This window comes from Hippoglossus stenolepis, chromosome 10, assembly GCF_022539355.2.
Source record: "Hippoglossus stenolepis isolate QCI-W04-F060 chromosome 10, HSTE1.2, whole genome shotgun sequence".
Lineage (NCBI taxonomy): Eukaryota > Metazoa > Chordata > Actinopteri > Pleuronectiformes > Pleuronectidae > Hippoglossus > Hippoglossus stenolepis.
The window spans coordinates 14,932,968-14,947,961 of NC_061492.1; the positions used below are offsets into that span (position 1 = coordinate 14,932,968).

Genomic DNA, 14,994 nt, shown 5'->3' on the forward strand with positions numbered 1-14,994 from the left:
ATCCCTTCAGTTCAGTCTCACCTGGACTTCAGCCTCACTGAAGTGATTTAAATGAGGCAGAGATATGGGTTTGTTTTCTACACAGCTTTATCTCACTTGACACAGATAAGTGGAGAATTGGTGTCTGTCATTGTGATGTGAACCCGAGGCTGAAGTCCAGCTGTGGCCGGGCAGGAGGAGGCTGTGTGTGAAGAGACCTGCCATTCACTGAACTCTGAATCTGAACTCAGCGGTCGCCAGCCTTGTTTGCATTCTGGTGCTTTGTCATTCCGTCAGAGGAGGCTAATACTGTGTGTGAAGATTCAGTGACAACATATTTCTGTCACCTCACACAAGGCGCTTTACTGAAGGTAAGCATATAGACTTTAAACTGTCAGAGGCCGTAAATGTATATTTTCTTGAGCACAGTTTTGTTGTGTTTTCACTGAATTCAATTAGAAGCCCTCTATCAATAACTAACATCTCCTGGTTTGATGGAGGAAAGTGCAGGATGAGGTGTTGGAGATATTGGGTGCCAGCTGCTGTGGCCCTGATGTTTCTGCTTTGTGTCGCTGGAACTGACACGGAGCATCTCAAAGCTGAGAACCTGCATCTGCTTCCCCCGGAGGAGCAGAACATGGTGCGGAACCGTGAAATGAGAGGTACATTTGTTCGTGTAGCCTGTCGCTTTCAGTTTGACTTGTCTTCTCTGCTGTCTATCTAGTTGTTTTTGTTATGAAATGAAATGCAATGAATTTGAAGGTGAATTTTCCAAACTCTAGCTGATAATAGAGTATTTATTTGCTATGAAACTCCCATGTTAGGCTTTTGAAATGCTGCAATAACTTTATTTCCGATTATCTGTGTATTCTCCTGTGGGCGTGGGTCAAATTCCACTGTAGATACAAATCACTCAGTGACTCACTGTGTCCCGGGAGGTGATTTGTGTACCTCAGGGAGACAGTTGTAATAGTTTAGCAATTGATCAAGGACTTGCCCGGAAGCCATTGAGAAGCAGTGTTGTTGTTACATTCAATATAACGTCTATTTCCTCCCTGTGCTTATCCGTTTACCACAGTGTAGCTTTTGACGTTGTGATTTTAAAGGAATAAGCTGAGATTTTAGGGAAATGTAAATCTAAATAATTCTTGAATGAGTAAATGGGCAACTGGTGGAAAAGCTAAATGTGTCCTCCCAGTCTAGCGCCACCTAGCTTTTTAGGGACGGTCAACATCACTGACATCATGGGTATCTGATATGAGTAAACCTTTTACACACTTTCTAAAACTTTCTAACTCACCCCGGCATCTTTTCAAAAATGTTCACGGATTGTTGCGGCTGAGGAATATGTGTGTAATCACCCTGTGCTAATTCACAGTCATGACTGTTGTGTGTATTTGCCCATCAGCGCTGCCCAGAGACTGTCATGAAATGCTGATGATCTCTTCAGGCCAGGCCACAGATGGTGTTTACCTGATCCAACCAGGCGACTCCCCCATTGTGGCCTACTGTGCCATGCAGGAGGGAGGGTGGACTGTCGTGCAGCACATCACCGTCAACAGCAGCGTGAATTTTGACCGTACCTGGGCCGAGTACAAGCACGGCTTCGGGGGGCTGTCTGGGGATCACTGGCTTGGGAATGAACACCTTCATCAGCTCACGCGCGGCCCTGGACGTTATAAACTAGGAGTAAAACTAGTAGGCCCGGACGCCGTCACCAAGCTGGGGGAGTACGACCCCTTACTAGTTGAGGACGAAGCGTCGGCGTACAGGTTGAGGCTGGGGTTGTTCCAGGGGACGTCTGTAGACGCTTTGACCCTGGACACAGAGAACTACCTGCACGACAACCAGAAATTCACCACGAAAGACAGAGACAATGACAACTACTTTCAAAACTGTGCCAAGCTGGAGTTTCAGGGGGTCCCTGGAGGAGGCTGGTGGTACGATGCCTGCGCCGGAGCCAATCTAAACCGCAGGAATGTTATCTACTGGCAAAAGGACTGCAACAAGGAGCGATTGTGCAAATATGCATGGATGATGGTGAGACCCTCAGACACGGTAAAAGTGATTCACAGCAAAGAATGCATCAGGGACGAGCTATAAGCTGTCTGATACTAAGAGCTAAGTGATAAATATTAAGGACTAAGTGTTCAGCTTTATGTTTTTTCAAGGTTTTCTTTCTGCGATGGGTAACATCAATAATTTTCTCTCATGCTGGACGTTGAATTCACCACATTTTATTCAGAAATCCATGGACATAATCACAAAATACTGAAAAAAACAAAAAGAATCACAAGCTTGGAACACAGTATAAAAATGCATCACTGTTTCAACTCTAGCTATGTTTCCAGCAAGTCAGTACATGAAGCAAAGCATGTCTTTCATTCCCCAAATTGCAAGTGCAGATTTCTGTTTCATCACAGTAACGAAAAAAGGGTTTCATGACATTTAGCTTATCAAACATCTTTTGCATCGTCTTCCTCTCACTGTCTACAGAAAGGAACATTTCACAAACAAAGAGCATTTTTTGCCACAGTACATTACAAGTTTGCCAGAAATACAATAAAGATATGAAGACAACTTGATTTAGTTACAGTAATTCAGAAAAAAACAAATACTGTATTTCAATACTCAAAGGAAAATACAAAAACAAATCCTGAGGATGAAGAGTAATAAACAGATTATATTTAACTATGTGTGCTCTCAAACCCTCCAGACCGTTCTCTATGTAAACATGTGATATTGTTTAGCATGTTTGTCATGTTGTTTGAGTAAAAATGGTCTTTTATTTTGAAGGGTTGGTGTTATTTTTCATTTATGAAATAATTACGCTGAAATCTTTGCAGAACATCTTACAAATGATGACGGCACGTGTGAAAAGGCTTCAGTTATCATCAAGTTAAAATCTTAACTTTGCAAGCGGATTCCGACATCAAGACGACACATGTTAGCCCTTTAAAATAAAATAGCAACTCTGAAATGTTCATCCTCAATACAAGCACATTAGCTACAATATTAAAACAGATCTGCGGTTTTTTTTTCGTGTTACGTTCATCTCGGAGGGGAAATTGGTAATTTTAACAGTTTTAAACCATTGTAAAGCATCAGTTATTAGGTTAGACCAATTTTATTAGGGTCTCATGTATCCAAACAGTGCATCTGGAATACAAATACAGTATAATATGAAATAATCTGTGTGTAAATCGTTGGCATTTTGTGTATATGCGCCAATTTAAGGGGGGAATACTGATGTTTTCAATATATTTGAATCTGATTAAATTATTATTAATAGTTATAGTGTATTCGGACAATTTTGGGGTCTTTCATTTTCATAGTTTGAGCAGTAATTAACTTGCACTATTGAGTTTAGGGCAACTCTACAAATTTGACCAGCGTCTTAGTTTAATATTTATATTTTTCTATGTAGAATTCAAGTTCATATAGCCAAGATTATCAGTAGAAACACTAGATCTACAGCCTTCGTCACATGCCATTTAAAAATACAAACAAACAATAGTTCATGTCAGTTTGGAGTTGACCACGGGGTTCTGTCCGTACCAGTAAAGTTTCTCCTCGATCCTTTTCTTCTTCCACTGGCAGAGTAAGAGCATGCGAAAGGTCTTCTGAAAATTCTTGTTACACAGGGCATAGCACATGGGGTTGACGGTGCTGTTAACGTAACACAGCCAGTAGCCAAGATGCCAGAGGGAGAGGGGGATACAGTCTGAGCAGAAGGTGGAAATCAGCACCATGATGTTATACGGCGTCCATGTCAGAATGAATGCCAGCAAGATGGCGCTGAGAGTCTGCGCTGCCTTCCTCTCCTTGATCAACACCATCCTCTTCCTCTTGGTGATCTGGTTCTTCAGAGTGGCGTCGATGGGCTTGGTCGTCGAGGACGTCGATGGGATGCTCATGGACTCGGCTGAGGAAAACGTTGACGATGCCATCTTGGTGTCTCCGTTCTTGACCTGGTGCTCCGCTTGAGCTTCTTTGGCCATAGGTTTGAACTTGTATGACACGCACTTGCCGCTCTTCTGAGAGTTGCTTTTCGGTGGTGTCTGGAAGTAGCTGTCCTCGTCGTAGCTGCTGAGCTGCTCACTCTCGCTGCCCACCACACTCTTGCTGGTCTCACAAGCCTGGTTCCTGAACGAGGCCTGGAAGCCTCCCGGAGACACAGGCCTGTCCTCGTCCTCTGAGGACGCGTAGCTGTTAAAGGTGGTTAGTTGACCTGCTTTGGACCACTCGTCATTGGTGGTGGCTGCAGATTTGGCAGCGTTGCTCCTGCTGGAAGACGACCAGGATGCTTGGTTCCTGTCTTGCGAAGCCGATCTTAGTTTATAACTGAAGCAGGATTTGATAATGGTCTTTGGAGGCTGAGCGACCCCAGAGTCTGTGGCATAGTTAATCCCCTGAAGCTCAGCCAGATCTTTGGTCCTCTTTTCTGTCTCCTTGTAGATTCGACAGTAGAGGATTGTCATGACTGACACGGGGATATAAAAGGCTGCAATCGCCGTCCCGAAGGTTATCACAGGCTCAGAGAAAAACTGGATCTGGCATTGCCTCTCAGGGACGGTCCTTTTCCCTATAAAGTACTGCCAGCATAGTATCGGTGGAGCCCACAGAATGAGTGACACCAGCCAGGCTAAACCGATCATAATCCCAGCTCGCCTGGGCGTCCGTTTGGCCCTGTAGGTCAGAGGCCTGGTGATGGAGAAATATCTGTCAAAACTGATCACCAACAAGTTCATGACCGATGCATTGCTGGCTACATAGTCCAAAGCCAACCACAGATCACAGGCGAGGTTTCCTAAGGCCCAGTAGCCCATCAGTATATAAGAGGTATACAGGTTCATGGAGAAAACACCTATGATGAGGTCTGCAGCTGCCAGACTCAGCAGGTAGTAATTGTTCACAGTCTTTAGCTGGCTGTTGACTTTAAAGGAGATCATGACCAGAACATTCCCCACAATGGTAATGAGGCTGACTATGGCTGATACAGTTGCAATGGTGATCACCTCCCACAGACTGTGTGACACCAGGTGGATATCAGTCGTACTGCTGTTCGCAGTGGAATTCAGTAAATTTTCTCCTTCCATGGTCTTGAGTTTTATTGGCGTCCGACCCTGACAATTTTTTCTTGATTTCTCATCGTCATGAAGATCTTCTGGAAAGAAAAGAAAGAAAAGGTCACAATAAAAAAATAAAGTCTTTGTCATTGCCACTAGATGGCCTCCTTTCAGCATGTTGAGTATCGTCACATTTGTCTTCACATTAAATGAGGTGAAATAAAAGCTTAACATGTTTTGTGAACTGTATCTAATGAAAGAATCATTAATGCAGTTCACAGACAGCATGAAGACAGACGTAGATCATGTGAGTTTTCCCACATGGAGACTGACTCAAACATCTGTGGCACATTTTAAATATCCAGGTCAATACATAATTGTGTTCCTTCCATTAAATCTGTGCTGATTTATTAATAGGGCTGAAACTCTGTTCATTGAGAGAGAAATTTATCAGTGACGTCCTGAATAACAAAATACGACAACTAGTTCTAGTTTAAGGGAAATCTACCCAACAATGGATAATGGGGATTGTTAATGGCCTTAAAAGTCTGTTTGCATTGCTGCTGTCTAACTGAGAGTTTACATGTCTGAAATCAGATCCTAGACTAAATCAATCATCCAATCAAAAATATCATAATAAATATAATTTTAATAAAGTATCTGCTTTGTTTGCAGAAAGTGTCACTTCAATTTTTTTTTAAATCTATTTTCTGTACAACACACGTTGAGGGATTTAGTAAAAATGATTGCAAGAAACAAAACAAGTCCATTCACGCTCACAACCTATAAACAATTTCCAGTTCATCTGCAAGTTTTCAGGACAATAGAAGACAAATTTATTGTTTGAAGAATAAATTAATAATAATAATGGTAATATAATAACATTTTATTTTTATAGCGCTTATCTAAAAAAGGTTACAAATTGCTTTACAAAATACACTGGAATAAATAAAAAAACAGAACAAGACAAAACAAATATAAGAAAGACAATATAAAAGTGGTTTAAGCACAGGTTAAAAAATTAAGTAAGTATCCAAGACCATTTTCTTAAATACGTCTAAACCCGTATGGTTACAGTCAATTTCCAAACCCAAAAATACAAGGTTACTTATGTGAGCTATTCTATCTCTTGATCACAGATATATATATATACTTGACATCTATTGCACTTCTGTCCGTCCTGGGAGAGGGATCCGTCACATGTGGCTCTCTCTGAGGTTTCTACGTTCTTTTCACCCTGTTAAAAGGGTTTTTTAGTAGTTTTCCCATACTCTTGTTCAGGGTTAAGGGCAGAGGATGTCACACCCTGTTAAAGCCCTATGAGACAAATTGTGATTTGTCAATATGGGCTATACAAATCAAATTTGATTGATTGATTGATATAAAGTATAAATAATAAAGACTATCAAATAATACTGAGAAACTGCTATGATTTCTTTCTACCAGCCAAATGTGTCAACATAATTTCCAAAACATTACGAGAAATTACAGCTAGAAGGCACCGAGACTAGAAAATCAATCTGATGCACTCTCGTTCACTCAGTCATGAAATGTGTTAAAAGTTTATGACAAACAAAATCTGTGCCGCAGCTCTGAAGTTGCTGAAACATCAAAATCTCTGCCTGCGTTTCAAACTCACCGCCGGCTAATTTATCAGCCAAGCATCAAATTTGCTACTTCAGTGTGTAACTCATTTCTGAGAGGGATTGCACTGTAGTAAACAAGAAAACATCCGCTGTGTGTAGAGTTTCAGAAATACCTTAGTCCTGCAATATACTGTTCTCCCTTATGGAATCAATCACAGAGACCATTACTGGCCAGCAGAGAATTGTCTGTGCAGTAATTTCTCTCTTGAATACATTTCTTTACATTTCCACAGCCAACTACAAAATAACACACATTAGTATAAAATCAGACATGTTTTCAGATTTATGAATTTGCAAAATTATTATTTCTTGATTTATCGAGCCAGAGCTAAGAGCTAGACAAAGATGCGTAGAAGTGTTTGGCCTTGGAGGAGGCGTAGCTCTACTGAGTGTAATTCTCTTTCTACTATAGGCCACGAGTACAGCACCTGGGTCAAGTCTATTTATTAAAGCTACTGGTTTTACTCAGTCTCATTATAGCACTAAGACAGTTGCACCAATAGTTATACCACTTGGAAACACTAGGGGGAGTTGAAAAGTTGTCCATAACTGACCTAGTACTGCATGATGGAAAAATGTATCACTGCTGTTGTTGGAATAATAAAGCCACATCCATTCTCTAGTATCCTCTTACACCAGTAGAGGGCAGTAAACACCCTCCAGGTACAAAAGCTCACAGCTCAGATGGTCCCTCCACTCTGCGGCTTAGAGCAGTGGTGTGCATGCACATTTCATCCCTGGGTGCTGGACACAACAATTAATAGTGGATGAGGGGCTATTCATGCCAACTTGGACCTGTGTTTTCAAAATAAGACCACAGGAAAATTCTACGGCGTGTTGCCTTCTCCTTTCATGACCTACAAATGCATGACTGTGTCATTTGGTCTTGTGCTTGCCTCGAAGGTTTTTCGGTAGATATGTATTGAAGCAGCATTAAATCCCCTCAGTTTGAAGACACTTACGTATGCCAATGGTTACGCCCGGGGAAAACACAGACTTGTACCCATCCAGTTACATGAGCATGAAGCTTTGGTGTGTCATAATTTTCCACACTGTCAGTTGGGTTAATAAATTCTCACCCGCTCGTTCCAGCTTTCCAGAGAGGACACTCCTCTCCCTCAGGAAATACCCCTGCCAACTGGGCACCGTGACATTCGTATTTTCAGCTGCGCCACTTGCTCTGCTTAAAATGAGGAAGTTTCAGCACCACGACGAGCATCTGTATCCAGTGCATGACCTTCCAAGCTGTAAAATTCAGATTCTCCACAATCGTTACTACCTATTGGAAATGACTCCCACACCCAGAGAGCATAAATGTACGATTAGAGAGGCCCAGATGCTGTGTGGCTCTCAGTGTGAAGCGACGGTGAACTCGAGGGTACATCACCTCTGCAGAGAAAATCCTCAATGTGCATAAATTGAATTGAACCTCCAGGCCATCAGCCAAAGCAGGCAAAGGGTGTAGATACTCTGGCACGTATTCGGGAAAACAGATTGCTTAAACTTTCAGAACTTTAGCCAGTATGATCCGTCAAAACACGGCCACAGAGAAGCAAGGAAAGGAGTGAATTCATGTATTAGCACCACACTTGAATGACCAGTCCAGACCACTCGCATTGTCCATACACCAGGACTCGAGTTTCTTACAACTTAATCAGATCACCACTATCAACTTTGGAGAACTGAACCCGAGAAAGTTGGCTAAATCTTCTCTCTGAGGTTGAGATACCAAACAGAGAACTTACTAAATGTACCTCCGGCTCTCTAATAGGGTGATCAATCAATCAATCAATCAAGCAATCAATCAAGCAATCAAGCAATCAATCAAGCAATCAAGCAACCAAGCAATCAAGCAATCAAGCAATCAAGCAATCAATCAATAAATCAATCACATTTTAAATCAAAGTTGGTCACCTCTCACACAGCTTAGTGTTAGTGCAGATCAAAGTGCATCACAACTGACTGATGAGTAAGAAATCAGACAAAGCAAATAAAAATGCTGACAATGAGATGCCATCAAATAGATTTTAACGGCTATAAAAACTAATCTAAAAAGCACAAGAAATAGAACAAATAAAAGTCAACAAAATGGGTAAATACTAAAGTGGTGGTAAAATAGAAATTTAATTGAATTTAAAACATAAATGGAATACAATATTGTCTATAAACCATACTATATTAAAAGCTGGGCTAAAGACAAAAGTTTTAAGCTTGCGTTTAAAAGATTTCAACAGGTAGAGAGTTCCAGGGACTCGGAGCATTAAAGCTAAAAGCTGTGGTGATGTCTTTCAGTCCCCTCTCCCATTCAAGACAATGAGCAAGACAAAGGCATATTTGTTCCGCTAACTTTGATCTATGTTATAATTATACAGAAAGTTATTATTATATATAATTGCAGGACAAGGTCAATGACATAAAATTCTGACAAGATTAATGTTAGGATATAAATCTGTCATAAATTAGACAATGTTCCTTATTGTTATCAAATTATGTTTGTGATGTATTCAAGCAACAAACTATGCATTGAGTTGTTGAAAATGTGTGATGTTCAAACATTTTTTAGCCGTCCCACTTCATTAAATCTGATTGATAATGTGGGACAGCATGCTTTGGGTAATCTGGGACAGTCATTGAAGACTGAAGAAAAAGATAAACTAAAGAGATGTAGCATATGATCTGCAGTTGTCAGACAGGAGTTGATGGTAAATACATTCTCTCCCTGTCTATTTGAACTGACTGTCTGGTTAGTTAACTAACACATAATCAGTCAGTTCTCCAGGACAGAGAAGAACCAAAAAGCACAGATGAGTCTGTGATCTGCAGCCATTGGTTTCACCAACCATGTATCCCCCGAGTAGCCCTGACAGATAATTACCGAAATGAATGATCTGTTATTGTTATTTTTGCTTGCTTGATTGAATTTTAATTAATAAAAAAAAAATTAGACACCTTTAATAGAATGTTTTTAATGAATTGTAAAGTTTTTTTATTTAAGATAGGGTTCTTTTTGAAAAATATATGACTTTTATATGTTAGTGAAATTGGTAATATTGAGCTTGGTATGCTTTAAGAAAAGTGATTTAGGCTTTTTTTTTTAAAGCCTAATACTAGTGTCCCAGATTACAAAGTGTCCCAGATTAGAACCCAAATAGCTGTGTCCTGTCTCCTCTGAGTATGTTATCTCCATTCTTTCTTCTGGTGTGGTTAGAAAACATCTTGCTAAACATGTCCCAGATTACCCGAATTCACCCTTTTCTAAGATCTAGTAAATGGAAATCTCTCTTTACTACTTTCTAAGATGTATCATAGTTTATACCCACGTTAACATTTTGGACACAATCAATAAAAAACAATGCTTGAGCTATAACTTTGTTATTCTTGCCATTGAGTTGACAGTGCCAGGTTAGCAGCAGTGCCAGCAGCAGCCCGAGGCCAACACAAATAAAATTCCAGTCACTGCGGGGGTCCTCCTGCAGGACTTGGATCGTACCATGTCTTGTTGTAGAAGGACATTTCATATTACATCGCTCAACTCCCCACATCATTACACTGTTTGTAAGAGGTGGTGCCATTAATCTGTCCACAGATTCTCAGCGGTTTTGTGGTATGGACCGTTTTAACTCAGCAGAAACCCTGGTAATGAGGCACGATGCCCTGATAATGAGGTTTTCCTTTTGCACACAGAGGGGAGGGAAATTCTTACAAGCATTTTAGCCTTCGGCGATTCCCACAAGCCTCAGCTGTATTTTGTCATTCTTTTAATTAGTAAATGTTAAAGTATTAATAAACTAAACGATGGTGAACATGGTTAGAAGGTGACTTCACCCCAGAGCATCACTGACCTTGATATTTACATCATGTGGAGAGGAAGGTAGGGGTGCCACGACATTTCATTCTTCTTGTGCTTTTTACAAACATTAACAGAACAGTCAAATTAAATCTCAGGGCTCCAGGACTCTTGGATGACACAGGAGCAGTATGGAGGCATTATGGAGTTTTTTTTTCCTGTTGTTTTCTACGTTTGAAGAAGGAGCCACCAGTAACTTCAATTGTATTGGATCTGGCTGCAACACTGTTTACCCCTGAAACTCCAAAGGTTTTTTGTGGACTCAAGCACTTCACCCACCCCTCCATCGGCATAGTGGTGAGTAGATGATGAGTGAATAGTGGTGAGTAGATGATGAGTGAATTTTCCTTTTTGGGTGAACTATCCCTTTTAGTAGAGCCTCACAAACACAATGAAATGGCCATGGGCTCTTTGGATGTTTTCCTCAATATCGGGGAAGTAACACACAGCAACATTTCAGCATTTCAACCATTCAACAAAGTGAGTTTATTGCTAATTAGCAAGTGTTAACCATAGTGTATACAAAGATGGAAGACATATAGTTCCCCAAAAGTTAATCTAAAGCGTCCCAATCGTCGCCCTGCTGGCCTTCTGTGGTATACGGCATAAATCCCAACTCCTCCATGTAAGCAGATGGGACGTGAGCCAAACTAAAGTACATATCAACACTGATGTTAGCCTTTTTTTTTTTACAGTGTTGGGTGTCGGCCATCTAAAGGCAGTGTAGTAGTCGTTTCGATTTTTTTCTTCCTCAGAACAAAAAGTGGATGGCTGCTCCATAAAAAGAAGTTATTAATGACGAGAGGTACAGCGTTTGAGAAACAACGAATCCTGACTCATCGATGACGTTTGTCTTACTAAGCCTACTCACACACACACACACACACACACACACACACACACACACACACACACACACACACACAAACAATAGACTTGTTTTGCCTCTTGACCTCAAGAGGCAGAACAAGTCAAGCCTGCTAATAGCTTCTAAATCGAAGCAGGAAGCATTTTAATGGTACACTCAGAGCTCTGAGGGTGGGGTGGACACTATAAATAGTGAATATGGTTTGTTCTGGCCTGTTTTTTTTAAAGTTTTCATAGATTCAGTTTGGTATCAGATGTGACTCATGGTCTCGAAGAGCTTTGTGACGCTGGTCATGGGGATAAAAAGGGCGGAAGGGGTTGAAATAGAAAGGCTCTGCATGCGGAACAATTTTACCACATGTGTTTGCGACTTGTTTTTTTTAAATAAATATATATATGCTAAGTAAAATACCCAGAGGGCATTGCAGTGAATCAGTGACAAATAGTGGTGCACAGAAATCTCACTCTTGCTAAGAAACCCACGTCTTCCTTATCATGGTACATCCCGAAGATTATCAAACTGCTTTCTGAAATACGTATAAGTGATGGCCATCGATCCAGTGATTAACAGACGGACAAGGTAGCACAAATCTGTCCTCAGCGTCCTGACTGATTGCAGAGGTGGACGTGTTGAACGGTGGCAGTTCCTGCAGGTCCTTCTGGCACCTGGCCATCACTGCTCCGGTGCTGTGGCTCCGTATACGCTGGCCCCCACCAGGCCTCCCAGACATATGTAACCTTTTTCTACACCCTCCTATGTGGTTGCAGCACAACTGCTCTGCACACCAGAACACAAGAAAGCAAACATTGTGTGTGTGTGTGTGTGTGTGTGTGTGGTGTGTGTGTGTGTGTGTGTGTGTGTGTGTGTGTGTGTGTGTGTGTGTGTGTGTGTGTGTGTGTCTCTGTGTGGCATTTGTGAAATAAAAGGGAAAGAAGATGAGAGAGACCAACATAAGACAAAAGAAGCAGGGAGCAAAAGAGCGCAGAGTCAAAGCCAAGGAGGTGAAGGACGCTGTGTGTGTCTGCGTGGTGGTGACTATGTATGATGTGCAAATCAGCCCCGAGCTCTTTGGCACAATGGTTGGGGCGTGTTGTTGTCAGCCCACTGACCCATGCTTGAGATTCTTGTACATATGTGGTGTCCTGGATGAAGGACCCTAAGAAGACCTTGAGTCATTCTGTGGATAAGGCATCGGAGGAGGATTATACATGTTCACATTAACGGCTGCTCCAAAACATGCAATCTGCAATATTAATCTGTGTGTGACCAAAGATAGAACACAGCCTTTACACCATATATAAAAAGATCAGGTGGGGGGACATCTGTTGAATGCATATTTTCTAACGCACACTTCTCTCTGTCGTTGATTACATTTAATAGAAATTCTTCTGTGGAATTATAAACCAGTGTCATTGCTGCTCTGATGAGAGATAATGATCATTATGAATATTATGATTCGCTTGTGGACACCAAAGTGGTTTTGGCTGCTTCTGAAGGGAACGGGAATGAAAACACTTAAAGCCTTGAGGAGTTCTGTTTAATGAGTGAGTACATTTCATTAACGCCCCATCATTTAGATCATGATCCGTCAGTAACACAATGTAGTGTGAAGAGTTTGAATCCGGGATCATATGTCATTTGTTCCCAACTCATTAACACATCACATTTCCTCGGGGTGATGTTACATTTGTCTGAAAAAGCAAAGGTGTTTTTTTTTCTCTGTGCTGTTCACACACGCAGCAAACACACAAAAGCACCAGGACAACAGAACATATCTGTGCATCTTCCTCTCAAGCTCAGATCAATGCTTAGAATTAGCTTTTTGAAAACAAGTGCAAAATGAGTCCAGGTCTGATGCTTGCTGGACAACTCCAACCTCAAAATACTATTTAAACTACAAAAGCTGCAGAAAGGAAAAAAGAACAAAACCTGTCTACACATCAGTCACGATTTGTCCGAAAACTACCAAACCATAGCTGTTTTGTGAAGAGCACCAGTTTTCTATATCTATTGTGACACCTCACAGAATCTGTGGGGACTGGGGGGACTTGTTAAAATCATGCTTCGCCGCCTAACCCTCCCCTGTTTTGTCATTTGCCCCTTAATCAAAGAGAAGAGGGGAGCGGAGGTGAGAGACCTGAGATTTTCAAGAAAAATGTCATTTGTATTGGTATTGGAATAAAATATATATATTCCTTTTAAAAATCCACATTTTTCAACCATGGAGTTGAAATTTGTATATACTATTAAAGACAAGTCTAGAGGGAGCTGGAGTAAAGACGCGACAGGGCGTGGGAGAAATAGGATTGCGCTATAAAAAGGTATTCACTATGGAAACACATTTTTTTCCCCCTGTTATTCATAAATATCTAATAGGCTTAAAAATGTACCTCATGTATGAGCAAATAAACATACATCCAATAAAAATATCGCACTTTTCTATGTATGAAGTCTTCCAGAAGAACGGAGGCACACACACACCTTTCCAGGAGCACGCCCTCTGTTGCTTTCATTAGGGTAAAAGGCTACATTAAAAATACATGCTCAGACCTCTCAGACATGCACTTGTGCACGCATGACGCTATTTCCCCTTAAATCCAGGTCGCGCCTGTGCGCATCAATGAAAAAGTGAATATTCAATCAGTCCTTTTTCTCTGCAGACTGGGTTACAAGTCATTGATGTAGAGGAAAAAATATAAATACATATACTTACAGTTGACTTTTCATCAGAGCTGTGTCCCCTGGTCGGAGCGAAGTTCATGGTTAATCCCTTTGTTTTGCCTGGGAAGCCTTCGGGTCAAGTGTGGCACAGAGGAGCAGGATCACAGCACAGTCGGAGGCAGGATTGAGGTGGTTCAGGGAGCCTGCTGACTTGACCTCGCATGCCAGGGGGATTCGGGGAAAAAGTGTGAGCTCAGAGACAGATGAGAAGGAGGAGGAGGGGGGTGGACACCAGAAGGCTTCGGCCATCCCTGCTCAAGAGGCGCAGAGCACAGCATCATGTTCCCATCATCCGTCCGAAAACAGCCCCTGTGAGTCCACATGAGAGGGGTATCCTCAAACTGCAGAGCATCCTTCCTCTGTCATAAATGACTTTGTAGGAATCTGATTCAGGAGCCAAAGAAACAGCAAAGGAAGGAACTTTTCCTGGGCTGAGCTGAATGAGCTGCTCTGAGTCAAGTTGAAGCAGAATGTCACAGCGAGGCTGCCTGAGACGAGTCACTGCTGCTGCCACGCTGCTGCTGCTGCTGCTGCTGCTGCTGCTGCTGCTGCATCCACTCTGGCTGACAGACACAGATGTAGCTGACGCTCGCTAGAAGGGAGGAGAAATTCCCACAGGGCTGAATGGTTCATCATGTTTCGGGACAGTGAGCATGCAGCTTAGACCGGAGAGAGTGAGGGAGGGGGGACAGAGGGAGGTGAGGGAGAGAAGGAGGTGGCCCTGTGGCTTCAAGGGGGTTCGTTTGGGAAACGTGGGGGTGTTCAAGCCAATAAGTCAAACCAAAGCCCTGTCTTTGTGCACTGCACACCAGTGTCACACGAAGCATTAATTACCTCTGTTTGCATGTCATTTGTCCGCCTCTT

At 41.8% G+C, this 14,994-nt stretch overlaps 2 protein-coding genes across 3 annotated transcripts; one reads left to right on the forward strand and one right to left on the reverse strand.

Annotated features, from left to right (window-relative positions):
* The first annotated feature begins 65 nt into the window (after positions 1-65).
* zgc:194887 (uncharacterized protein LOC571819 homolog) lies at positions 66-2,774 on the forward strand. Of its 2 annotated transcripts, XM_035168330.1 has the most exons (3): positions 66-350; positions 490-641; positions 1,388-2,774. In XM_035168330.1, the coding sequence occupies exons 2-3, from the start codon at positions 491-493 to the stop codon at positions 2,080-2,082; spliced, it is 846 nt and encodes a 281-aa protein (XP_035024221.1). In that variant the 5' UTR covers positions 66-350; position 490; the 3' UTR covers positions 2,083-2,774. The 2 variants fall into 2 exon arrangements, with proteins under 2 accessions (XP_035024221.1, XP_047197622.1); XM_047341666.1 differs by having other exon boundaries at positions 66-641.
* Positions 2,201-14,685, reverse strand: chrm5a (cholinergic receptor, muscarinic 5a). The gene is made up of 2 exons (XM_035168320.2): positions 14,123-14,685; positions 2,201-5,146 (listed from the first exon to the last, which is right to left on the reverse strand). Exon 2 carries the CDS (start codon positions 5,076-5,078, stop codon positions 3,498-3,500), a length of 1,581 nt encoding a protein of 526 aa, XP_035024211.1. The 5' UTR covers positions 5,079-5,146; positions 14,123-14,685; the 3' UTR covers positions 2,201-3,497.
* Positions 14,686-14,994: the final 309 nt, after the last annotated feature.

What these genes read in the sequence shown, in the direction of transcription:
- zgc:194887 (XM_047341666.1), top strand. Translation starts at nt 491, where the DNA reads ATGAGGTGTTGGAGATATTGGGTGCCAGCTGCTGTGGCCCTGATGTTT. An exon ending in GCGGAACCGTGAAATGAGAG is followed by an intron (nt 642 to 1,387) that starts GTACATTTGTTC and finishes TTTGCCCATCAG; the next exon opens with CGCTGCCCAGAGACTGTCAT.
- chrm5a (XM_035168320.2), bottom strand. Translation starts at nt 5,078, where the DNA reads ATGGAAGGAGAAAATTTACTGAATTCCACTGCGAACAGCAGTACGACT.